The following is a 27,483-nucleotide window of genomic DNA, read 5'->3' as shown; positions in this document are numbered from 1 at the left end:
TTGAGGGTAAATAATTGTTTCCTGTACATCATGTGACAAAGCAAATGCAGTATGGAATGGATTATCTTTTTTATGTTGTCTTCTTTTTCATGAAGTCACAACACAGCTCCGTGGATTTCAGTTTTCCAAGATAGACAATTGAAGACGCTTTTAAAAGTCGCAATATAAAATTAAAATATAAAATTAAATGTGCCTGGACCGAAATGCATGATGGATGTAAGAGATATAAATGTTTTTGTTACTTACATGGCGTACATGCCACAGCAGGGGTTCCCAATGACAATCGCTATTACTGGGCGAGGGGAGTATATTTGTTCTATTCTGAAGAAAATCAAAGATCATCACTATTCATTTTTTTTAAAACTCATTAAAAAGTCGAACGCACTCAGGCTAGTTAGATACCAGTTTCGAGTTCGTTGTCAGTTTATTGCATTTATCTTAATCAATCCCTGACACACGTGATCCCCTACTAGAATCAGTGCACTTGAAAAAATTGTTATTTGCCATATGATATATATATATAGTATTAGCCATATGTTGCTACACACTTTATTTATACCGCTGTGTTAAAATCCCAAATCTGTCTAAAATTAATGGTAATGTGATGAGGGTATTTAAACTACGACACTAGATGGATGTTTACCTTTCTTTTCACCGCTCCTGGTGGCATAAATAGAGCGTCCGCCTCTGATTCGGGAGGTCGCAGTTTCGAACCTCCGCTGAACCATACCAAAGATGTAAAGATGGAACTAGCATCTGTCTCGCTTAGCGCTCAGCATTAGGGGGTTCGTGTTAGGACTAGTCGGCCTAGTGTCAGGATAATGTGACTGAATGGGAAACATGATGCTACACGTCTGTGGCATGGTGCCTCAGTGCTAGACTATAAACTGCCACACTCCAGACATCGTAGCGATATGACTGAAAATTGTTAAAGCTGCATTGCAAATTCAAATTGCACACATACACACACACACACACACGCACACAAACGCCGTTCCTTTAACAGCGAATAGTGCAAGATCTTAAGACACGTTTACCTGTTTGGTACTGGTAGGGGCCATCCATTTAGTACTTAGGGAAAAATGTGGCAAAGCGTGACCCCTGCCCCCCCGTCCCTGTACACATGCGTACTTTTGACACACCCAATCTGCGTACGTACGCTTGATGCACCACCCCACCCCATTATAGAACGGCCTGTTTTTTATTCCACGCAGATACAATCAAGGATTAATAAAATTAAAGTATTTAATAAAACAGTAGTCCACCGACGTTGAATGTCTGAAAGAAATAAGCTGCGTAACTTTATAAAGTTTGTCTAGTGTCTGCTAAAATTCAAACGCCGACTGAACCCAGTCGAACAGGTTACGTATTAGACAAATTATTATCGAGGTTTCACCAGTACCACCACCACCCTGTTTCCTATGCGTACGTACATTATCAGTTGACACCCCACCATACGCAAGCGTATGCATTTGGATTAACCATCCTACCCCCTCCATACTACGTACTTACTAAATGGACGACCCCGTAGTATAAAAGCAAAACAAATCGTTTTCAAATCAGGCAGCGGAAGTGCCGTTTAAAATTGTAAGATGTGCGAATTTATTTCAACTCTATATTTAAAAAAAATTAGACTTTGTTTAAGCAATAAAATTTTCAGTCTACAAAACTTCTAATAACCATGTTTGCTAACATTTGAATGCGTTGGTGATTTAATTACCGTATGTATGTATGTATGTATGTATGTATGTATGTATGCATGTTTTATGTATGTACGTACGTACGTACGTATGCATGCATGCATGGATGGATGGATGGATGGATGGATGTATGGATGGATGGATGGATGTATGGATGTATGTATGTATGTATTTACGAATATGTGTGTGTGCGTGTGTGCATGCATGTGTGTGTGTGTGTGTGTGTGTGTGTGCTGACTGTTCGCCCCTCCCTTAATCTTAAAACATTGACAGCTGAGTGGTAAAGAAAAGACACCTATTTTTATCCTCTGAAATCAGCTAATCAGATCTTCGTACCAAACGAAAGACAAAATGCCTTGAGAAGATTCAGACCTGCAAATTATTTGCTTGAAGCGAAACTTTGATTTACATTCGCATAACACCGCACTTAACGTGTATTTCTGTCCAAAACAAATACCAGTTAATATCTTTTTTTTTCTCCCTGTATTTTTATTCCTGAGAACGTTTGATGAAAATCATAAAACAGTCTCGTGTAAGAAACCCACTTCAAAATATCCTTCGAGACAGACACCACATATCTCTGTCAAGCACCGGCAATGAAATATGTCTTTGGACTGTTATCCGAGTTCAGCGATTAAATGCTGAGGGCCTGGAAAAATGACTATAATACCTGGAAAACATAAGGAAATTGAGAGTCCTTACGGAAACTAGACTTTGAATTTGTAAACGCTTTAACTTACATCTGAGCCGATGGAGAAATAACATTGGAAAGGTGAGTACTGTGAACTTAATTCGGCTGTATTCATCAACAAGTAGTTTGAACGTGATAAAAGTGTACTTTTGACTATAAAGCACTTGTTTTTCTGCCTAAATCAAATTCATTCAACAATGTTCAATCACGCGCAGTTGGAGATGGTATCAATATAACTTAATTTATTTGATAATTGGTTAATATTGAAATCAAAGAAGCTCTTGTGGAATTATTTATATTTATATTTTTTATTTAGATAAATCGAGAAATCACTGATCTAATACACTACCAATAGCTTGTCATTAAAATACTGCAGCTGAAGCGGAAAAAATTCATCTTGCCAATGAAACTACTTTTGAGTACAAAAAGGGAAAAAATAGTAATATTATTTTTCATTCTTCAGTTTCAAGAATTCAAAAATGACTATTTCTCCATTTGTTTTGTTTAAAAAAGTTAATTATGAATGCGATGGCGTACATATTTACGTTTCTACACATGTTATGTTATTTATTTTGAGGAAAAAGCAATTTGTCTCGAGCAGCCTACATTTCAGCAGCCTGCATTTCAGCAGACTACATTTCAGTAGCCAACATTTCAGCAGACTACATTTCTCCAAGATCGAAGATGTGGCCGGTAGCATTGTATATTCCAACTGTTGTAGCGGCTGTGCTTGTTCTTACAAGTAAGTATCCACATTTTTCCCATTAGACTATCGTAGGAAGCCACTATAGCTCAGTGTCTAAAATACCGGACTCACAATATTTGAGGTGCGAGATGGTATCCCGCCCAGTCCAGCCTGGTCGACTGCCATTGCTCATCAGGCACTACACTTTACTCCACTTTCCTCGGTACTAAACTGTCTACTATGCTTGATTTGCTGTTAAATATTAATCTGTCATTTAATCCATAACTCGATCTATAATTTTGTAAGTGGTGAGAACCATTTTGGTTCAGCCTGTTCATGCGTATGTGACGAGTCGTCAGGAGCATTTTACAATTATAGCGAGATGGCGTGGAATTAGCTGCATGATTCCATATACATTGTGGAATATTTGACATATGCACCGTGGAATATTTAACATATGCACTGTGGAATATTTAACATATGCACTGTGGAATATTTAAGAAACCACTGCTATTTAAATACAATCAGAATGCACTTTACAATATACAAAGAGACCAAAAAATGTATTGATGTCATTTTTGTTACAGACGCAGCAACGATTCCGCTTTCCACGGATACTGTCAACTATACAGCAGGTGCGTGATGAAATACCTTCACTCCTAATAAAAATATTTGATCTCGACCAACAATTCGCGTCCTTTTCCTTTCCTTAATAAATTATCAAAAGAATTTACAATATGTTACTCTTTGAACGTGGGACAAGGTTGACACTTTATACAGGGTCTGATGGGTACAGGTTACATTTTTCCAAACTGAATTATTAGTGACACGATAATGTGGATGCTAATTAAAGGGGATAGGAGGTGGTAGCTCGTATAAGTTGTACTGTTATTTCATGTTCTACCTATTGATATGTTCACAAGGTCGTTGTCAAGACTTGTCAATTATGAAAGATTTTCGTATGTTTGTAGAAATACTTGCTGATGAATTCGAAAAAATGTTTAAGTGTGTTATGTAATGAACGTCCTTAAAAAGTATGAAAATCAGTCTTTAAAATGGTATGAAAATCATACAGTCTTTAAAAGGGTATGAAAATTATATTAGTATATGCTTATTTTTCCCCGTTAACTTTTCATTGTCAGAATCTTGCAGTATTACCCCATACTGAATCCGCATGCCAGTACACAGATAGCATTCACATGCATAAAGGAACTACTTTATATTGTAAACAAACAAAGAACGCAGACGCCAGCACTTTTGATTTGTTAACAAATCATGTACACTCGCGTAAGAGGCTCTTTACGTTGTGGTTGTTTAAATTTGTTTCTCAATGAACTAAAACAGATGTTTCGTGGACTGCCACATACCAGCTGCTTTGGCACATTCCGCGTTGATACAATGTTTCGGACTTAGGCTAGCTACAGTATACAACAAACGCAAGAAAAGGTCCATACAAATAACATATAAGTAACAAGTCATATACTGTCTTCTTTAGCTGGTGATAAAAATGGAAAAAAGTACACTTAGTTTTACATCCTGAATTTTCTCAAAATGTACTTTCTTAGTTCTGCAAATCCGAATTACATGAGCCGTGTCATAGGTTCTCAATCTTGATTACACATTTCGAAATTGTACTGTAATTTCGATGATAAGTGCAATTACATCCTCCTTACTGCACTCATAATGAAATAAGCATTAAATTCCATAGCGTCTTTTTGATAATTGCAAATGAAAGACTTCATATTTTTCCCACATCATGATTTGAAACATTCAATGACAGAAACAGAAACACATTTGCAGATGTCAACACGCTTCTTCCTAGCTTCTTCAGTCCCATGTATTTCATGTGGAATTGTCACATACAAATCCAGTCCATAATCACGAAATTTCGTAGAATCGAAAAAAATTCCAATATCTATTAATTCCAGATCAAATGGAAAAGTTGTTGCAATGCATATTCATTCACAATATGACTCCAAATTTCAATTTTAACTAAACACGCCATTTTCTTTCGAAAGTTTTGTCGAACGCGCGACTAAGTTCAAATTTAACTGGGCGGAGTTATGTGCTCAATAATAATGTTGTTTTTGTGTAATGATGAATATGCGCTTGTGTATTTAGTTTGGAATACGGCATACATTCATTTACGTTGTTTCTTGTAGTGTATTTTGTTTAAATAATTAAGCCTTAGGAAGAATAAGAAAATGAACATATAATAAAAAGGTTACTGCATTTGTATGGAAAAATATGAACTCGTTTTGTCGGATGGATATACTTCACTCCCAAGGTCGTGCAGTATTCCATCCAAAAAACGAGTTCATATTTTCCCATACAAATGCAGTAACCTATAAGTCTTTAAAAAAAGGTATGAAAATCATAGTCTTTAAAATGGTATGAAAATCATACAGTCTTTAAAAAGGTATGAAAATCGTACAGTCTTTAAAAAGGCATGAAAATCGTTCAGTCTTTAAAAAGGTATGTAAATCATGGTTCTTTAAAAAGGCATGAAACTCTTACAGTTTTTAAAAAAACCTGTAAGTCTTTAAAATGGCACAAAAATCATGGTCCTTTAAAAGGTATGAAAATCGTACAGTCTTCACAAAAGGTATGAAAATCATACATTTCTTAAAAGAATATGGTATAACAATAAATAAACTGTGACTGAAGTGTTGATTGCGACGATATTTTTTCTAAGCTTTAAGTTTTCAGAGTTGCTATTGAAACATGATTATCATTATAATAATATGAAAGCATATATATGCTGAATTTGTCTTTTTTGTGCCACAGGATGCAAAGCAAATGGGGGTATGATTGTCATCGCCATTGACTCATCTGGCAGCAACTGTGGAGAATCGTTCGCTGCAATCAAACATTTCACTGAATATTTTGTCACCAACATCCTCGCTTCTGCAACAGATGTAAATATTTCTGTCATTGACTTTAGTAATGAAGCTGATTTAGTTGGAACATTTAACAAGAACTCGACTGCATCTTATATTTCGCACATACTATCAAAACTGAGCCACAAAGGTCAAGGAACCAACACACACAAGGCTCTGGAATTCATGAAGAAAAACGTCTTTCATAATTCTAGTTCTAACAACACGCCTCAAATTGCAGTCATTATAACCGATGGCTCCTCACACAATCCGCAACTGACCCGTGAATATGCAGAAACACTTAAGGCCATGGGAGTTGAAATCTACGCGATAGGTGTAGGTAATGACGTCAACGTGGAGGAACTGGAGGTCATCAGCAGTGATCCCGATTTTGAATATGTATACTTGATTAATGATTTAGACAACGTCCCTCTGTCAATGGGAGCACTGGCCTCCCTGACCAGCTTGATCTGCACAGGTAACTAAACATATCAACATAGGAAAACAACAAAAGTAAATATTTTATATTAGCCTATAGTAGGAAGTCACTATAGCTCACTGTCTACAATACCTGACTCGCAATCTTTGAGGTGCGAGATGGTATCCCGCCCAGTCCAGCCTGGTCGACTGCCATTGCTCATCAGGCACTACACTTTACTCCACCTTCCTCGATGTTAAACTGTCTACTATGCTTGAGTTGCTGTTAAATATTAACCAGTCATTTAATCCATAACTCGATCTATAATTTTGTAAGTGGTGAGTACCATTTTGGTTCAGCCTGTTCATGCGTATGTGACGAGTCGTCAGGAGCATTTTACAATTATAGCGAGATGACGTGAAGTTAACTGCATGATTCCTTATATACAATGTAGAATATTTAACATATGCAATGTGGAATATTTAAGAAACCATTGTTATGTAAATACACTCAGAATGCACTGTACAATATACAAAGAGACCAAAATATGTATCGATGTCATTTTTGTTACAGAAGCAGCAACGATTCCACATTTCACTGATACTGTCAACTATACAGCAGGTGCGTGATGAAATACCTTCTTTCCTAATCAAAATATTTGATCTCGACCAACACTTCGCGTCTTTTTTCTTTTTTTTTTCGTTTGTTTGTAGAAATTATTGCTGATAAATTCGAGCACATGTTTAAATGTGTTATGTAATGAACGTCAAAAGTGGCATGAAAATCTTTCAGTTCTTAAAAAGGTGTGAAAATCAAAGTATTTAAAAAGATATGAAAATTATAGTCTTTTAAATGGTATGAAAATCATACTGTCTTTAAAAGGTATGAAAACATTACAGGCTTTAAAAGGTATGAAAATCAACCAGTCTTTAAAAAGGTATGAAAATCATACAGTCTTTAAAAGGTTCGAAAACATTACAGGCTTTAAAAGGTATGAAAATCAACCAGTCTTTAAAAAGGTATGAAAATCAACCAGTCTTTGAAAAGGTATGAAAATCATACAGGATTTAAAAAGATATAAAAAGCATGGTTCTTTAAAAAGATATGAAAATCATAGTCTTTAAAATGGTATGAAAATCATAGTCTTTAAATAGGTTTCAAAATCATACAGTCTTTAAAAAGGTATGAAAATCATACAGTCTTTAAAAGGGTGTGAAATTCATAGTCTTTAAAAAGGTATGAAAATCATACAGTCGTTTAAAAGGTATGAAAATCATGGTTCTTTAAAAGGTATGAAAATATTACAGGCTTTAAAAAGGTATGAAAATCAACCAGTCTTTGAAAAGGTATGAAAATCACACAGGCTTTAAAAGGTATGAAAATCATACAGTCTTTAAAAAGTTATGAAAATCAACCAGTCTTTGAAAAGGTATGAAAATCATACAGGATTTAAAAAGATATAAAAAGCATGGTTCTTTAAAAAGATATGAAAATCATAGTCTTTAAAATGGTATGAAAATCATAGTCTTTAAATAGGTTTCAAAATCATACTGTCTTTAAAAAGGTATGAAAATCATACAGTCTTTTAAAAGGTGTGAAAATCATACAGTCTTTAAAAAGGTGTGAAATTCATAGTCTTTAAAAAGGTATGAAAATCATACAGTCTTTAAAAAGGTATGAAAATCATACAGTCTTTAAAAAGGTAAGAAAATCAACCAGTCTTTAAAAAGGTATGAAAATCATATAGGCTTTAAAAAGGTATAAAAATCATGGTGCTTTAAAAAGGTATGAAAATCATACAGGCTTTAAAAAGGTATGAAAATCGCGGTTCTTTAAAAAGAAATAAAAAATCATGCAGTTTTTAAAAGAATATGGTATAACAATAAATAACTAAATTTCTAAGCTTTAAGGTTTCGGAGTTTCTATTGAAACATGATTATCATTATAATAATATGAAAGCATATTTATGCTGAATTTGTCTTTTTCGTGCCACAGGATGCAAAGCAAATGGGGGTATGATCGTCATCGCCATTGACTCATCTGGTAGCATCTGTGGAGAATCGTTCGCTGCAATCAAACATTTCACCGACTATTTTGTCACCAACATCCTCGCTTCTGCAACAGATGTAAATATTTCTGTCATTGACTTTAGTATTGAAGCTGATTTAGTTGGAACCTTTAGCAAGAACTCGACTGTATCTTATATTTCTCACATGCTATCAAAACTGAGCCACAAAGGTCAAGGAACCAACACACACAAGGCTCTGGAATTCATGAAGAAAAACGTCTTTCATAATTCTAGTTCGAACAACACGCCTCAAATTGCAGTCATTGTAACCGATGGCTCCTCACACAATCCGCAGCTGACCCGTGAATATGCAGAAACACTTAAGGCCATGGGAGTTGAAATCTACGCGATAGGTGTAGGTAATGACGTCAAAGTGGAGGAACTGAAGGTCATCAGCAGTGATCCCGATTTTGAATATGTGTACTTGATTAATGATTTAGACAACGTCCCTCTGTCGATGGAAGCATTGGCCTCCCTGACCAACTTGATCTGCACAGGTAACTAAACATTTGAACATAGGAAATCAACAAAAGTAAATCTTATCCATTTCAATACAATTTTATTCATATAAAATATCTTTTCTTTCGATAAAATCAATGAAGAAGTCACCCTTTAGTTCGGTAAGAAATTATGCTATTTTACCGGGCTTCCTCGTAAATCATTGTTATGTTAGCACTTTATTTACCATAGGTATTGTCGTCACCATTATCGTTATTATCACCATCGTCGTCGTTGTCGTCGACGTCATTGTCATAGTGATCATCGTCATCGTCAGTTTAATAGTTCGAGTTCCTTGTTGATCTAATGCTTGATTGATATCCTCTTCTTTGTATTTTACTCCATATTCAAGACTTATTTTTGTGATAATTGCTTCATTTTCATCCTATGATGTTTTGACCTCACATGTTCTAAAATGATTGAATTCTGTTGTATTTTAAGGTGCACCACTGATAACAACAACTGATGTCTTCAAAACAAGCTCATTCTTAATCAGCTCAATCCATGGTCCAGCTACCCAGATCGAACAGCTAACTCATACGCGTACCGTATCTTCAGAATATGGCAGCAGCTATTCAACTTCTTTGGAAACTAGTTTTTCTGAACTATTCTATGCCTCGACCTCAAATTCATATTTCTTGCCTTCTATGCAACAAACCAATTCAATTACACAAAAGGTTTCATTGGTTCAGCCTGGTTCGGTTAGGTTCACGGAAGAACCACACATAGAGTCTGCTGTCTTGTCATTAAATATATCTCAATTTTCTCAGACTTTGACCATCGAGCATCAGTCGTCATATATCGAGGTCAAACCCACCTTTCATTATTCCTCATCTGTGCTAGTATACCCTTCGCAGACAGAATCGAGATCTATCGACGGGATACAGTATACATGGTCCCGACCAGAGCCAAGCAAGATATCCACAGAAATTCGGTTTTCTTCGTCAAAACCAATAATGCCATCTGACATTAATGTCAACAACTCTGTACCGTACCCATCACACACAACTATCTCACCAATACAAGCTTTCTATTCATCTCAGCATTGGCATGCAAACTTACACTCCGAAGACGCTCTGGCGTCAACGGACCAGATGTCGTATCAGCTCTCACCGTCCTACACAAAACATCAAATATACCAGAGTTCCCATACAGACCGAATTTCTGTTTCATCCATTTATTTATCATCTTCACGAAAGGAGGACTTCCCTATAACGTCGACCTATACAAAGGTACAATCAACTGAAACACAGCCAATGTTTGTTTCACATATCCAAAAGACATCAAATTCCATCAACACAATGCTGCATTCTACGCAAGTATTTCCAGCAAGTAAGGGAATCATTTACACAAATCCGGCTGATCAACACACGTCTGTAGTTCAAATTGAGCCTGCTGTGACCACCTCGGCTTTAAAAAGTTCCATTATTTCGGTCTCTAAAGCAGCAAGCACCTCCGTTTTGACACGTTCCATTATTTCTACCTCTACTGCAGTAGCTTCTACAGCCTCAACAACAACTGAACAACCAAAACCTACGGTGAGCACAACGAAGATAACATCTCCAACCACCACTGCATGTAAGTATCTGACTAGCTAATTTCATATTTGCAACATGATAATTGTAACTGCCTCTTTCTGCTTCAAAATTTGATAATTGTGTCATATCCAGTGAAAGATACCTTGAGAGTTAATGTCTACTTGCATATATTTTGATCAGAGATCAAGGAAGAAGCAGAAGTATATTTAGATGCATACAAAACAAATAGATGCCATAACTAAAAATGTATCCATCTTTTTGTTCAGCTTTTACTTTTAAAAAATTCAAATAGAAGAATGCCTCCTCTATATTATACTCTAGTCATTGAATAATATTATGATGTATACACCTAGATGACTTCTTTAATGAAATATGTATTCCAAATACATATAACACAACCGTGATTTTAGTTGCAACACGTTTCCTTCCTTCTATAAATATGCAAAACAAATGCAATCTATTTAATTTTATACGTACATGATGCTAAACAAATCTAGGATTCTTAACATGAATTAAGAGATTTTGTCCGTTTATAGGAATAGTCCTTATCATTTTAAATTTAATCAAATCTAATATTTTTATTTTAATATACCCAAATTTAATTGACTTTTTCAGCCTGCGTTGCCAAGATAGCCGATGTTGTGTTTGTCATAGATTCCTCTGGCAGCATCGGAGCCGAAAACTTCCAGAAATTGAAAGAGTTTATGAAAAATGTCGTTCGCACCTTTGATATAGATAGCCGTTATACCCGTGTGGCCGTCATCAAATACAACGATTATCCAAACATAGAGTTTAAGTTGAATAACCACACTAACTTAAACGATCTTTTGGCGGCAATCCACGGAATCAACTACACCGTTGGAGGGACAAACACTGCCGATGCCCTGCAACTCATGCGATTGGAAGGCTTCGACCGGGAGCGTCCCGCTGCCCCAAACATCGGTATTGTTATAACAGATGGTCTTTCCAAATACCCCACTCTGACCAAAGCTCAAGCTGATATGGCAAAGAACGATGGGATAACGCTGTTTGCAATCGGCATCGGAAACGAGACGGAGCAGGAGGAGTTAAAAAACATCGCAAGTGGAGACAGGGTATATCATGTAGAAGGATTCGATGCTTTGGAAACGATAAACTCGGCCGTGGCACATACGACATGTGGAGGTGAGGAGTTTTAGTTTATTTGTTTCAATTATATACATTTACACTGCCCAGTTATATACATTTAAATTGCCCAATTATATACAGTTACATATATCAGTTCTGTAGATTTACAAATCCCAGTTGTATACATTGCAATACCAAGCTTTACACATTTACATTGCCCACTTATAGAAACCCACAATGCCCAATTAAATACATTTACAATGCCCAGTTATATACATCCAAAGTGCCCAGTTATATGCATTTACATTGCCTTATTATATATATGTACAATGTCCAGTTATGTACATATACAATGCCTTGGTATATATATTTACATTGCCCAGTTATATACGTCCACAATGCCCAGTTATATACATCCACAATGCCCAGTTATATACATCCACAATGCCCAGTTATACACATACACAATGCCCGGTTATATAAATTTACAATGCTCAGCTAGATTGTCCCGATCCAAAGGCTACGATTAAGTATTCCATTTCACATCCCCAACTAAGATATTGAATCAAATTCATGAAAAATCAAAACCTACTAATCAGACAGCAGTTTCAACATAGCATATTTGCTTAAAATAAAAGATAACAACAATCAAAATTAAAATTAATTTCTTTTGAAATCAGTACATTGAGTGGTTGATTGTAAATTATTTATAAAAGGAATAAAGGAATGAGAGATAGAAAAGATACATTAAATTAAATTTAAGTATTTTCTATAATGAGCATATTTTTCTGTTACATCATCTGTGAAGAACTCTGCTGCCTTGCCCGACAAACCTAAGACTCTGGTATGATACTAGTCAGTGGTCTCTTCGAATTGTGAAAAAGCAAAATGTGGCTTCTACTGTGATAGTTTGATATAATTTGGTGTTTGGTCGTTTTGTTATCTTAGCAATCAAAAACCAAGCACAAATTAGGATACCAGTCTAAATCAAATACTGAAGAGCAGAAAAGTGTCCTTTAATTTCCACAAGAGTAGCTTGTGACTTTGGATTACAAATTAATGCATATTAGTCAAAATGTTTACATGTAGAAAAGTTTTTCCTACAACATCAAAGAAATATGGTAAATTTTTTATAGTTACTATTAATTTCACTTTAAATTGTCTTTGCAGTGAATTTGATCGAATCATTCGTCAAGAGATCTACGACCTCCCCACGCACAACGCCTTCTGGTTGTGCAGACTACGATGACAATTGCGGATCCTACGGTCGTGATTCGTGCTATGACTACGAACCATTTGCCAGAGGTCACTGTCCAAAATCGTGTGGATTTTGCATAGGTAAGCACAAGTTATTTTAAAATGACGTCTATATTTTGGGCAGCGTTCTTGTACGGACCTATATATTTTTATGAGGTATTATTCATGAAAGAAAAATATTGCCCTAAATTAAATATTGACTTGAATTTGGTAAATAAATATTGAAACTGATTAAGAACATATCTCTTAACCTTACAGATGTCAATGCAAATACGACGAAAGTTTGTGCTGATGCACGCGATGACTGTGCCCACTATGGAGTTGAAATGTGCTACAAAGAATCGCAGCATGCCTGGGTCGAAGCAAACTGTCCGAAATTTTGTGGCTTCTGTGGAGATAAACATGCGCCACTTCCCACCACACCAGCTACAACTATAGTAGCGACGACAGGTTGTTATTTAAGATCAGTTTTTGTGGATTTTTACATGACCTCTTTAACTAATGATAAAGGTCGTGTGGAAACTGGGTCACTTTTGCCTTAGAAGCAATCGGATTATCTCTAACAAATAGTATGTATGTATGTATGTATGTATGTATGTAGGCGTGCGTGCCTGCGTCTGTGCCTGCGTGTGTGTGTGTGTGTGTGTATGTGTCACAGTTGAAGAGAGGAGAGGTTATAATAGCAAAGTTTCGTTACGTTTCTACTTAAAGAGACAATACATGAAACGATAAATAAACGGCATACACAGAAACACACACATACGCACACACAAATAGTGGCACGAGTGCAACAATAAATATTTACACTTTGTAACAGAGTAGTAAAATTGTCAAAAATAATGAAGAGATTTAAAGATAACAAGTGAAGGTGAAAGTTATAAATAAGGCAAACAAATCTGGATATAAGCTATCATCAGAACAGTGTATGCTGCTTGACGTGAATTAATGATCTCTCAGTACAGTGTATACTGCTTGACGTCAAGTAGCGATCTCTCAGTACACTGTGTGCTGCTTAATGTGAAGTAGTGATCTCTCAGTACAATGTTTGCTTCTTGACGTGAAGTAGCGACTCTCAGTACAGTATATACTGCTTGACCTGAAGTAGCGATATCTCAGTACAGTGTATACTGCTTGACGTGAAGTAGTGATCCCTCAGTATAGTGTATAGTGCTTGACGTGAAGTAGCGATCTCTCAGTACAGTGAATACTGCTTGACGTGAAGTAGTTATTTTTCAGTACTGTGTATACTATTGACGTGAAGTGGTGATCTCTCAGTACTGTGTATACTGCTTGACGTTAAGTAGTGATCTCTCAGTACTGTGTGTACTGCTTGACGCAAAGTAGTTATTTTTCATTACTGTGTATACTGCTTGACGTGAAGTAGTCATCTCTCAGTACGGTGTATACTGCTTGACGTGAAGTGGTGATCTCTCAGTACGGTGTATATTGCTTTGACGTAAAGTAGTGATCTGTCAGTACTGTGTATACTGCTTGACGCGAAGTAGTTATTTTTCAGTACTATGTATACTGCTTGACGTAAAGTGGTGATCTATCAGTACGGTGTATACTGCTTGACGTGAAGTGGTGATTTCTCAGTATTGTGTATACTGCTTGACGTAAAGTGGTGATCTCTCAGTACTGTGTATACTGCTTAACGTGAAGTGGTGATATCTCAGTACTGTGTATACTGCTTGACGCGAAGTAGTTATTTTTCAGTACTGTCTATACTGCTTGACGTGAAGTAGTTATTTTTCAGTACAGTGTTTATTGCTTGACGCAATGTAGTTACTTTTCAGTACTGTGTATACTGCTTAATGCGAAGTAGTTATCTGCAGTACCCAGAAGAACAAAATATCGGTTATTTCGAATTGCATGAAGATTTCTTATGATATATATTGATGCCACTTATGATGTTGCAAAGCGAGATTTAACAGCCTGAGATTTACACAAGTAAATACAGAAAAGGAAGGAAACAAACAAATAAAGAGATAGTCTTATTTCTCTATCATTTTCCCTTAATTATTAAATCTATCTCATTTCGCTTCGAAGTGGTAAAGGATCGATTTTCTGACATTGTTGTGTAAATGTAAGATCTACCTCAGCTGCATTCCAAAATGTGAAATTTCTAACATGTCTGTCGATTTGCGCAAAATTGCGGAAGCACTATCGCATGCACACACGTTCGCTATGACATAATAAAATTATGGTGATAAATAATTATGTTTATGTGTTTTTGTTCGACAGAAGCACTATGTAATGACAGTATTCCTAACTGTAACGAGTACGGGGGACAAGGCATGTGTCTGACATATGGACAGTGGGCCCGTCAGAATTGTGCCAAGTACTGCGGCGTCTGTTTTAACTACGTACATGTCACAGCTAGCACAGTCGGAAATAAGAAGTCAGTCTCTCTCTCTCTCTCTCTCTCTCTCTCTCTCTCTCTCTCTCTCTCTCTCTCTTGTCGACAACTGTAATGCAGTAAAAGTGAATCGTTGCATTTGAAAATATCTGAAGATACCCAGCTTCATTCTGGCGATTTTCCTTATGTCATCACTCACATTTATACATGTAACTATTCATATTATTTTATTCTGATATGTTTCTCCTACTTATATTACCCCTTGGAAACTTTAAATTTCCACTACTGTAAAAATAATATTTATATCAATCCCAAAATCCAAATTTGATAAAAACCATGTTACTTTCTATCGCATTCAACTCTCAAAAACTACCTATTTTAAATGTACAATTCAATTCTTATTTCTATATGAATGTCCCGCAATGATTAATTTTCCAAATAATTTTTATCATCTATACTGATACGGACCTCATATGGTCATTCTTTAATCTTGTACAAACGTTTAAAGATTTAAAGAGATTTGTGGTTTAAACAGGTCAGTGTCAGATGAATAGCAAACTGTGCAACTAAAATAGTTCTATGAGAAAGACATAATGATTTATTAAATCTAATTGGTATTTTTTTGTGTCTGTGCTTGTTTTAAAGATGTCCCGCCTGGAAACTTCCCGAAGCGTGTACTATCGAGCATAGAGAAGGGCAGTGTTGTCCAAGTCCAAAATGTCCCGAAGGTTTTGTTCTCACAGTCCATCGTCACTAGCAGCAGACGACAAAAAGAAAATCAATAGCAACAGACGACACGTACAAACCCATCTTCGGAAATCAATAACAACAGACGACATGTACAAACCCATCTTCGGCTGAAAAGATTTTACACAATAGATGCACAGAAGATGTATGGAGAGAAAAAAATCCTCCAAAATACAACATTTCACTACTTTTGCCAGTGTTCTTAACTTGTTCGTCTTTCCTTTTCAGTGAATTTTCAAATAAAATTTATCCGTTACTTGTTTGAATTTCATTTGTCTATAGTAAGCTGATTATTGATGTATGGTGCTGCAATTATAAATTATCAATTAATAAAATTAAATGTAGTAGCATATAAGACCCCTAAGTTGTCATAAAAGCTACTTTAAAAATTTTATTCGAACGTTTAGAAAATACATCACTACCCATATTTATCATTGTAAGACTACGAGTAGTAATATTTCTGCCGTCTGACATAAAGTTTTGTGAAGAAAATGATTACTGTAGCCTGTCCAGAATAGCGAAAAATTAGGCCAGCCATACGGAACCAGAACACAATTATGTTTTATATATATTTTCTACTCTTGTTTCTCAGTACTGATATTTCCACTGTGTGACAATCAATACAAATCATATGTTAATCCCAAATACCTTCCAAGATGACTTTATGGTGAAATTCTTGTCGTGGGTTCACCGGCATTTCTTTGAGAGGCTGGACTGTAAACGAACCAACGTGCAATGGAACACAGATTTCACTTCCGGATAATCGCCAAGACCTTATTACGCACTGTACACTGTCGCCGAAACATAAACAGACAACCACACCATAAGCCCATATTCTAAAGAATAAACAGTTACCTTTAAATTCATACTAACAATGCCTAAATCTAACTCTTGTATCACCACCATTTGTCCGCGTGTGTTTGGTCCTCTGCTTGTTCAGCGTGTATATGTGTGAAAGCTTGCCAGCAGCTTCCCGTGGGTTGATAATTCTTCTCAGGGTTTTTCCTGGTTGTTCCTCCACCAAATACTGATGCGGGACGTCGTGGGTTCGAAACCCGGCCGAGTCATACCAAAGACTAATAAAAATGATTTCAACAGCTGCCTTGCTAGGCGCTCAACATTAAAAGGTTATTGTTGGGACTGGTCGGTCTGGTGTCAGGATAATGTGACTGGGTGGAACATCATGCTACATGTCTGCCGCATGATGATCCAGTGCTAGACATCACTATAAACTGCTACACTGTAGACATCGTAGAGATATGGCTGAAAAATTGTTAAAGCTACGTTAAAAATCTAAATCACACACACACACACACGCACACACACACTCACACACACACACATCCTCCACCAAATATACTGGCCGACATGTGTAGTCACTCATGTGTTGAGAAAATACGTTAAACCCACAAGGTCAAATTCTCTCTCATGAAATCAATTTTAAATTATGTTTTAAAATATATGTCAAACTAAAATGTGACGAACATTTTCTAGATTTACCAAATACCTGAATAGAAAGACACGGTTTGCCAAATTTCATATTTCTGAAGAAAAGACGAAACAATCTCTGAAGGTAATATATAATTCATGATTTACGTATATTCTGCACACCCTGCCAAAAGGATATTTAATATACGTATCCCCTGCCCACCCACCCCGTCCCTGATTTGAGTTTATAAATATTTATTCTAATTAAAAGGTTCAGTCATAAACTTATTTCATCTCTTAAATTACAACATATATTAGAAAGGTCATCCGATTATAATACCATCGTAATACATAGCTTTTGCATTGGCTATTGAATAATTAAAGGACATAAATTTTCTCTAAGAGTTGCTAAAGAACTATATTTTATTATGGTTTCTTAACCGGCATATTTGACTAGAAAGGAGTACCGACTGGTCAAGTAGGTCACACTTAGCTATCTAGTCTTATCAAACTAGGCTTTAATATCATACCACGTACTGGATGACATGGTGGCCACGGAGTTGTAAGGATACCTCCACAGTCAATTTACATGTGTTATGAACATATGGTCTTTAAACTAAGTAACATAAAAGATCGAAAACCATATCATTTTGTAAAAATTCAACAAATGGTTTGTTATCCTGGAATACAAAGTATAACAGTAGTGTGAATAAAATCCCAAATAGTCCTACAAGTTTTATAACAAGTCAAAAAGTATAAAGTTCCAACTGAATTCCAGTGGTATTCCAAAAAGGTTCCAATCTATAAAGCGTTGATGTACATGTAGTCTCGAACGTGGTTGTCATGCTCTTAAAATAAGTAAAAGGAAAGAGTGAAGACAACAAGCTTTGTAAAATTTAACAAATAATTTATTTCCCTATAATGCAAATTGAAAAATGAGAAAAAAGAACTTGAAGTACTGCGAATTAAGTCCAAATTATAATCCAAGAATTAACGACACAAGTTCTAGTAGCCAAAACTCCTGAATGAAAGTCATTTCAAGTCCCGAGGAAATCCAAAATTGAAGGCGATGACGTGTATGTTATGGTCAGCGAAGTGCTGATGTGTCAGTACTCTCTTATTGAATCAAAGAAATAGTATTCCAGTTTTGAATTCAGTATACATTCCAATGAATGTCTTTATCCAAGAAAATAATCACTTGAATTCAATAATTTGAAGAAAAGAAAATTCAGCCCAAAATGGTCACAACATAATACAACTCAAAGGGCTATATGTTAAAGCACAACTGGTAAAATCCTCACAGTTAGAAGATAATGTAGTTCTATGCTTGACTTCAGGGTCATAATTAGCATTTTCTAAAAACAAACATTACCTAATGGAAAATAACTTTCGTGAATGATCTAATGAGCCTTATTTACTTACAACACAATAGCCTATAAAATTCACTTGCGAAAATCCAAACCCTGGCCCTGATGAAGGTATTTACCACTTCTTGTTTACCTGAATAATAATTCGGTTAATAAGATCATGCACATAGAGAATAATGAAACTATTATTAGTTGTTTACATAAATGAAACAAATAATAAAATAAAGATAAGTCAATCAGGTCAAGCGGAAATGAACTCATTTTTGGACAAGGTCAAGTCCAGCAAATAATGTTACATAACAATAACATGGAATAAAATTGAAAAACGAAAACTAACAAACAAACAAATAAATTAAATATAGATAACAGTGGTAATGTACCAATTGCATACATAGTGATAATGTACTAACAGTAGCCTGATGTATCATAATCATATAGTTCAAAAATATCCCTCTCTGAATTAACTATTATTCCAAATTAATGTTTCTGCTCAATAACATTCTTGATGTGCACATTGTATTGCCATTGAATAATCATTTTGAATAAACAATTTCTCCTAAATGAAAATCTGAACACAACAATACGACTGATTCTGCTTAATGCAAGAACGAATAATTTCTCTAGTTCACAAAATTATATAAACATCTAAGATACAAAGATAGAACTAGAAAGAGGGTCCACAACTTCATTTATATGATATTTTAAGTTGTTAGCAAGATAAGGTCTATTACTAAAAGTATAATTAAGAAGATGGAAACATCAGGTAAAGAGGATTCTCTGTGGAGTAATTCAAACGTCCAAGACTCAGATTAAGATAAAATTTTGTTTACCTCAATTGATAAATATCATAATGTTTAATCTATACAAACAGAGAAATATTGGCTATGTATTATGTTTACAAAATAAATGTTCCTAGTCAGGTACACAGCGGACTTGAATTTAGACACTGTTAAATACAAAATACAAATGTCTATAACATAATCATTAATATACAATAATAAATAATACTAATTACATAACACATTTAAATAGTATCACGCTTCACCCGTTAATCACCGTGCCGTAAAGTTTCCAAGTCAAACCAAACAGTCAGGTCACAATAACGAATAACGTTCCTCTATGACTGATAAATTGAGACTAAGCTCATAAAAAAAAACATTCTCTTTTATAGCAGCATAGAGGCTATTAAGCCAGCTGTTAAATGAATGATCGAACTTTATTTTGGCACCAAATACGCAATATTTCAGAGGGCGAAATAAATTGTCGAAGTTAATTTAAGAATTTAAGCTTGCTGTTTTCATATTTTTCAGCCGAAGTCTTAGATCCTCCACAGCCGTAAATGATTATATCATCATGTGTCTTTATGAAATAAACGATAGGAAAAATAAATTTTAATATGCTCGATTTACAAATTTAATAACATTAAGGTGTTTAACGTGCACGATTAGGTAAATAAATCAGACTAAATCATTTCCCACTTTTTTGTGAAATATATCATAATTTTAAAAAAACACACCCTGTAAGATAACTTTCAATTTTCATTGAGTTTAATATTTAGACCGGAGCCTATTAAAACTTCCTAAACAAGATAGCAATCAAGGAAATTAAGGTGTCACATATGGCTAATTCGACTTTTCTTATAGTATGAAAGTGTATACAACATTAATAATATTAAACATTTATATGTTGATAAACAGGTTATTAAATCAAATATATATCTGTTTCTGTGTCTATACACGGATTTAATAAAGAAAATTAAAGGTTATCCTAATACTGTTCAGCGAATTAAAGAAAATGAAGATATTAAATCATTAACATTTCAGAACCAAAACCCTAACCATAGCCCTAATATTAAATATTTTACAAACCCTAACCCTAACCTTAAATTAATAGTTTACTATCCAGAAGCCAATACCCTCAAATGAAATAAAGTACAATCCGTAACACTAAACGTAATACTAAATTGTTATTTAATATCTAACTCCAACTTTAAATTAAATCAGTTACAATCCCGAACTTTAATACTAAATAATCATAATCTCTTGACTTCGAGGATAATGCACTAGGTGTCAGTGTTAAATCTGGCGCAATGCATATATACAGCCATTGTCGAGAATGGTATTTGAAAGACAGACACATGAATGTGTAGTTATCAGATTGCACCATACCTTTAAACAGAACACACATTCACCAGAATGGATATTTTAGAATGTCCGCAAATAGCACTAAATAAATTTTCACGGGTTTAATATTTAAAATATTCAAGGCTTTGTTCTTTATTAAATATGATCCGGTTTCAGAATTAGTAATGAAATTAAGGAAACAATTTAAATTAATAGATTAAATAATATGCATGTCATCTCAAACGCTCCGGTGGCCTAGGGGTTAGGGCGTCCACCTCGCATGCGGTAGGTCGTGGGTTCGATCAAGACCAAGTCATACCAAAGACTTACAAAAATGGTACTATCATCTGCCTCGCTTGGCGCTCAATAATTAGAGGTTAGTGTTAGGGCTGGTCGACCTTGTGTCAGGATAATGTGACTGTTTGGGACATAACGCTACGTGTCTGCGACATGATGCTCCAGAAGAAATCACTATAAACTGCCACACTGCAGACATAGCGATATGACTGAAACAAATATTAAAGCTAGGTTAAAAATCGAAGACACACACACACACACACACACACACACACACACACACACACACATCTCCTTGTCATCTTCTTGTCAGCAAATGAAGAAACAAAAATATAAACAAATTAATCTAACAAAATGTGACCATATATATTAGTAGTATAGGGGGATACAGTAGCCTCAAATAGACGTCAATGCTAAATTTATGGGCTTGAACCCACCCCTCAAGATTTATAGCCTCGCATAGACTTCTGATCTGAATACGAGCTACTGTATGTAGGTAAGTGAAATCAATTTGCTAGGGAGAAAAACGGTTTGTATAGAGACAAAAGGAGTTTAAAGGGACAAACAAAGACCTAAACACACTCCAAATGCCTTATATTAGCTTAGAATGTAGAACGAGATAAAATCGCACAAAATACTACACTATCAAAAATACTATATGGAAAAACGTATACGTACAGTCACAGTTTTTAGGAAAATCTACAAAGAAAAACCAGAGTATATATTTATAGTCACAACTTGTAAGAAATTCCTATGGAAAAAAACACTATAAATTTATAGCCTCATCTTGTAGGAAAGTCCTATGGACAAACTTAGTGTCTATTTATAGCTACAAAATGTGGAAATTCCTATTAAGAAAACCAAGTATAAATGTATAGCCTCAAAATATCTAGCTTCAATGATGTCAATGTACAGGACGCTAGGGATAATGGCAACAGTTTTGCAAGTGGCTGACCTGAATACGCGCTACTGTAGGTAGATAGGTAGGTGAAATGAATTTGATAGGGAAAAAGGGAGTTTCATCGGGACAAGATTAGACCAGTAATCACACACATACCCACAAACACACACACACCAATGTTATGTGTTAGCTTAGAATGTAAAAATCAAGATAAAATTTCACAAAATTGACTATCCCTTATACCACAAAAATAATATCCATCACCATTCAACACATCTTAAACACACTATCCCAGAATTATTTTCTTTTGTATCTCAGAATGTAAACAAAGAAGAGTAAATCTCACTAAAAAGACTGTCCCTTACACCACCAAAATATTATCCATCTATGCTATCCAGCATGTCATACTCAATATCCAAAATGCCGTGTTTTCGCTTAGAATGTAAGAAAAGGTGATCACAGAATAATTATACCTTTCACCACAAAACACCATCCATCACACCACTATATCATCCAACATCCCTATTCTATTCAACATCCCATACACACACTATAGTCAGCTGTAATTCTTAGCTTAGATTTTAAGAGAAGATGAAATCTCACAAACATACTCTCACATACCTTATATACCATGAAACATCCCATTATGCACTCTATCCACTCTATCCAAAACGTCATTATCCACTCTATCCACTCTATCCAAAACGCCATTTGTTAGCTTAGACTGTAAGAGAAGGAGAAGAAATCTAACAAACATAACATTATATAAAACATCACATATACCATCCCTCACGCCTTACACATACATGCACAAACAACACCTTGTATTAGCTTAGAGTAAAAGAGAATGAGATGAAAGTAAACAAAACATACAGACCTTATATACCATACAACATCCCATAAAGTAATATGCATTATACCATCTACACATCAATCACCTAACAGAAAATTCCAAAAAGTCCTGTGTTAGCTTCGAGCGTCAGAGAAGGCGGTGTAATCTCACAAAATATATTATCCCTTTAAGCATAAAAATACTTTCCATCACATCAGCTATATTATCCAGCATTTCATATTCACTATTCAACATGCCTTGTGTTCGCTTAGAATGTAAGAGAAGGAGATGAAATCTCACAAAAATACTATCCATTGCACCCACTAAACCATACATTATATCATACTCACTATACAAACACTCTTTTTTAGCTAAAAATGTAAGAGAAGGAAGGAGATACAATCAAAAAAATATACTATCCCTCATATTACCAAAATAATATCCATCACGCCCACTATAACATCAAACTATATCACATTCATTATCCTAAAAAAGCACCATGTGTTCGCTTATAATATAAGTTAAGGGGATGAAATCCCACAAAACATACTTTCACATATTTTATACACCATCCCTTTCCCCACACACTTTAAAAAACATCCAGTGTTAGTTTAGAGTGTAAGAGACGGAGCTGAAAGAAAAACAAACAATATACTATCCCTTAAACCTCAACAGTATTATTCTTCATACCACCCTTGCAATCACTATTCAAAATACCTCTACCCATTGTTCTATGGTGTCAAGGTCTGCGTGTATGAGTATTTGTCTAAAGTTTAAAAAATCAAGACACAACAATTTTCCCCACTTGCAAACCTAAAGCGCTGACGTTATAGAAAACATCCCTGCGGATTTTTGTAGGAACGCTGTAGCTAACCTAATGTAGATGGATATAGAGAAGTGAAAGAGCTGATATCTTTTATACGTTGTCCATATTTCAAAACAAACAACAGGCACACATTTGTTCAAGAAAATATAACATTTTTTCAACTAACAAAAACTAACCAACAAAATAACAATCAATACAATATCAACAACGTTTTTCAATGATTAACTTATTTACATGGCGACAACCCTGTGAAGTCAAGTTTGACTTCCACTGATTGAGGTCATGATGCCATTGATGAAAACTACTTTTCTAGCTAAAGGCATAACCATGATTGTAACGAGACAATTTATCTAGTTTATCGTCGGGTCTAGAAGATTCATGATCAAAATAAGTTACTAAATGTTCTAAGGGATATCCAAGACTGCGTTGATGAAGAAAATACACTTAATGTTGTCCACACACTATGGAATGTGTACCTTGTAATTTCGCATTATTGAATCGTGTCGTGTTGTCTTGGCATTTCTTCCGATAAAGTCATCTTCCAAAGGCGGTAATACATACGAATCGAAATATTCCAAACGGTCATCATGGGGAAAGTAGACTACTACCCAGTGGGTTTTAGGGAGATCGCTGTCGTCGGTGTAGATGACATAAGCGTGATGATATTTAGGTTTGCGACGAGGAAGTTCATCTTTAGCACACACGACAGGATTGTTTTTCAAAAGGTAAGGAAGTTCCCAGGTATCCATTTAGTTTTGTTTCTGTTTTCTTGTTTCACAGATGATTCTTATTATTATCGTGTGCAGTGCGTGCTCAGTCATTTAACAACATCATCAGCAGCAACTTGCAGAATCTGCAGTCCACCGGGGAATTTTGTCAGTGGACAATTGTTAACAATGTGTGACATGGTCTGAAGAGCACCACAGCGACATGAAGTTTGTGGCCTGGCCCCATCAGATAAGGTAGACTGCACAACGACACTGTCATGTCCGAAAACGGGTCGGTGTGGTTCACATATGACGTGGAAGGTTGAAACCAGGTGGGTAGACAGATGGCTCAGATACGAGGGAGCGGTCAAAACATCTGTTGAAGACCATTCGACACTAAATACCGAAGCAGCTATCATGTCCTCCGGCAACAGACGTAACCAGATTGTGTGTCTCGAAACCAACGGTATTGATGGGTGAGAGGTGATATCCATGTACAGTGGAAGTTTCTCACCGTCATAGACCTTAGCCAACACTTTTGCGGTTGCTTCCATACGACGCAGCTGTGGAGGAGGAATGTTGCTGAGTATAGGCAGCCAGGATAAGGGAGCAGGACGTAGTGTTCCAGAGATTATGCATGTTGTTGTGTCGAGCCTGATCTCAAACAACCCAGGATGGGACTATCGAACCCAGACAGGAGCGCAACATCCGGCTGTCGAACAACAGAGGGCGAGCGCCGACGCCTAGAGAGTACAAACACCAGCAGCCCAGGCCGAGCCAGCAACTCCGCGGCGCAGACCTCCACGAGTGCATAGCCCTGCCGAAACCCCACCAACGGGCGGTTGCAGAACGTCAGCGATCCGTCCAGTCACACAAAGGTATGTTGGTGTCGGGTAGTGTTTCATCTGTTGACCATTATTGAGGAGGATGCAATATTCTCGGTTCGCGTTTGCATTGTCAAGGTGGAAGATGCTGAAGACATTCTTTGTTGCGCTGTAGGTGCAAATTCTTGAAGTCCGTCATATCCTCTTAGCCGCTTTGGGTCCCAAGGGTAATGTCATCTGCATACATGAACTGTGTTACATGTAAGTCGTTGATATAGACACTTGAACAAACGTAGCGAAAGAACGTATCCTTGTGGTGATAATAAGTCATCAATATAATTCTGACTTCTTGCTTGAAAATCTCTGTGAACGGCTCCTCGTTTGGACTCCGTACTCTGTGGAAAGATAAGTTCGAGGAGACGGATCTCTAGAGATGTCAATGGAGAGGATGAATAGTCACGCAAAGCTATATACCACTGTTGAAATATTGATTCTTCCTGATATGAGACCCCAAGCGTCATCCAAATATTCTGCCATTTATTTCTTTTTGATTCATCATTACCCATTTATCGCGTTGAATTTGACTGGGATGATCGTTTTGACATCCATATCAATGTTTCTTTGTCAACGCTGTACTTTTATCCACCAGGTGTTGCGCAAAACAGTAACCTAAACAGTATTCTTTTTCTGACCATCTGGACATCTCTTTGTCTTTGTATTTTTGGGGTGGGTGGCTTTGCTTCCAAGATATTTCCGCATTCCATATCCAAAGCGACTCCACCGTTCAAATTGTCTTCCATGGCTTCTAATAGTCTAGAATAGCTTTTCTCAGACTGTGGACCTCTAGAGTATTATCGAATTTGACATACAAGATGACATTTATTGTGTTCAGTCGAGCTTTAGCAAACTGAAGTTCCACACGAAGTTGACCGGAATTTATAGGATGGAAATGTCCCTCATCGCTGTCTTGGTCAGGAGTGAAATAAAAGGCCCACAAAGCGTAGCCTCGTGCATAATCTTCGTACAAAATGCCGTAACTGCTGTTGGTCCCAAACTGACCGGTGGCTTTGTACAGGGACAATCAATTCGACAAATGTAGGTTCGAATGGCCTGGTATAATAGGTCTTGCCATCGCGACTGACTTCGATCTTGAACACTATGTAGTGCCTAAACTCGAAAGGATTGCCAGTAACGGCTCCGTTGAGGGCTTCATTGCTTACGATACCAATGATCAAACGTATGGGTAACTGTCCTTGGAACAGATGATCTTGATCTCGGATCTGCGTTCAGCGGCAGTGGTGAAGATTTTCATTTCGACGCGTCCTATCGGTCTTTCTACTCAAAGTGTGGCTCTGTCATTTCCTAATTTAGGTAACGTTTCCACGCGTCGTACGTAGAGTCTGGTCTCATGGATGATTGTTTTGTAATCGTTGGCATTAGCCATCAACTGGAAAATGGTACTATTTTTATTCAGTCTGAGGTGGACATCCAATAATTTTCTTGTAACCACATGTTAACTGCAAATGATCCATCATTTATAAACCATGTCCTTGTCAGATTTCCTTTCGGTCGCTAAAGTCCACAATGTGTCGGATCGATTTAGTCTTCCTTTTATTTCAATTTCGATATAGTATGATATGAGGTCGTCAAAGAGGAGATGAGATGAAAATCTACCCGTTAAGATTCTTGCATCGTGATCATTTTAGGTGGCATGGCAAACAGATTCAGTTATGACTTGGAACATACGCAAGACTTGATGCATCATTTAGTTTCTCTTTAATAATCAAAAAGGTTTAATACTTTGAGGGTTCTTCTTTTGTTTGTCTCTCTGGCCACGTGTGTGATGTCCTCTGGAGGGGTGTCTTCGTCGTCTCTTTCTACCTTGTCCTTGCTCTGATGTACGGGATGAAGGAATGCCTTGCTCGGCAGTGTTCGGTGCATTTATAGCAGTTTCTAGTCGAACAAAATGTTGTTTCTTATAGTTGAAGGCAAGCCATTTTTGCCTGCTTTCAAGAAGGCTTCTTTGGGATTTCCTTTGTCGATGATGACAGTTGGGTGAAATTCTTTTCCTTGCGTCAAAGCTGCATCTTTCAAAGAATGCAATCCTCGCATCAGCATCGGCTTCAAAACGAGTGCCACTGAACGAAAGGAAGATTTCAGCATATCTCCTAAACCATGTTCTAGTTTTCGAGAGACCTTTCGGTACACAGGATACATGACTTACAGGTTCG

General features: G+C 36.2%; 1 protein-coding gene across 1 annotated transcript in view; it reads left to right on the top strand.

Moving 5' to 3' along the window:
* The first annotated feature begins 2,200 nt into the window (after nt 1-2,200).
* The window catches only part of LOC149802168 (uncharacterized), a 45,375-nt gene continuing 20,092 nt past the window's right edge, over nt 2,201-27,483 (top strand). The window contains exons 1-11 of the mRNA XM_089956901.1: nt 2,201-2,472; nt 2,969-3,133; nt 3,664-3,711; nt 5,864-6,433; nt 6,947-6,994; nt 8,369-8,938; nt 9,381-10,517; nt 11,093-11,641; nt 12,755-12,922; nt 13,100-13,291; nt 15,086-15,242. Of these exons, the coding sequence (XP_089813027.1) occupies nt 3,076-3,133; nt 3,664-3,711; nt 5,864-6,433; nt 6,947-6,994; nt 8,369-8,938; nt 9,381-10,517; nt 11,093-11,641; nt 12,755-12,922; nt 13,100-13,291; nt 15,086-15,242 (3,497 nt within the window). The 5' untranslated portion in view covers nt 2,201-2,472; nt 2,969-3,075. The remainder of the gene's footprint in view (nt 2,473-2,968; nt 3,134-3,663; nt 3,712-5,863; nt 6,434-6,946; nt 6,995-8,368; nt 8,939-9,380; nt 10,518-11,092; nt 11,642-12,754; nt 12,923-13,099; nt 13,292-15,085; nt 15,243-27,483) is intronic.

Source organism: Sinohyriopsis cumingii, chromosome 4 (genome assembly GCF_028554795.1).
Source record: "Sinohyriopsis cumingii isolate HCF-2022 chromosome 4, ASM2855479v2, whole genome shotgun sequence".
NCBI classification, from domain to species: domain Eukaryota; kingdom Metazoa; phylum Mollusca; class Bivalvia; order Unionida; family Unionidae; genus Sinohyriopsis; species Sinohyriopsis cumingii.
This window is presented reverse-complemented; position numbering and strand designations above follow the sequence as displayed.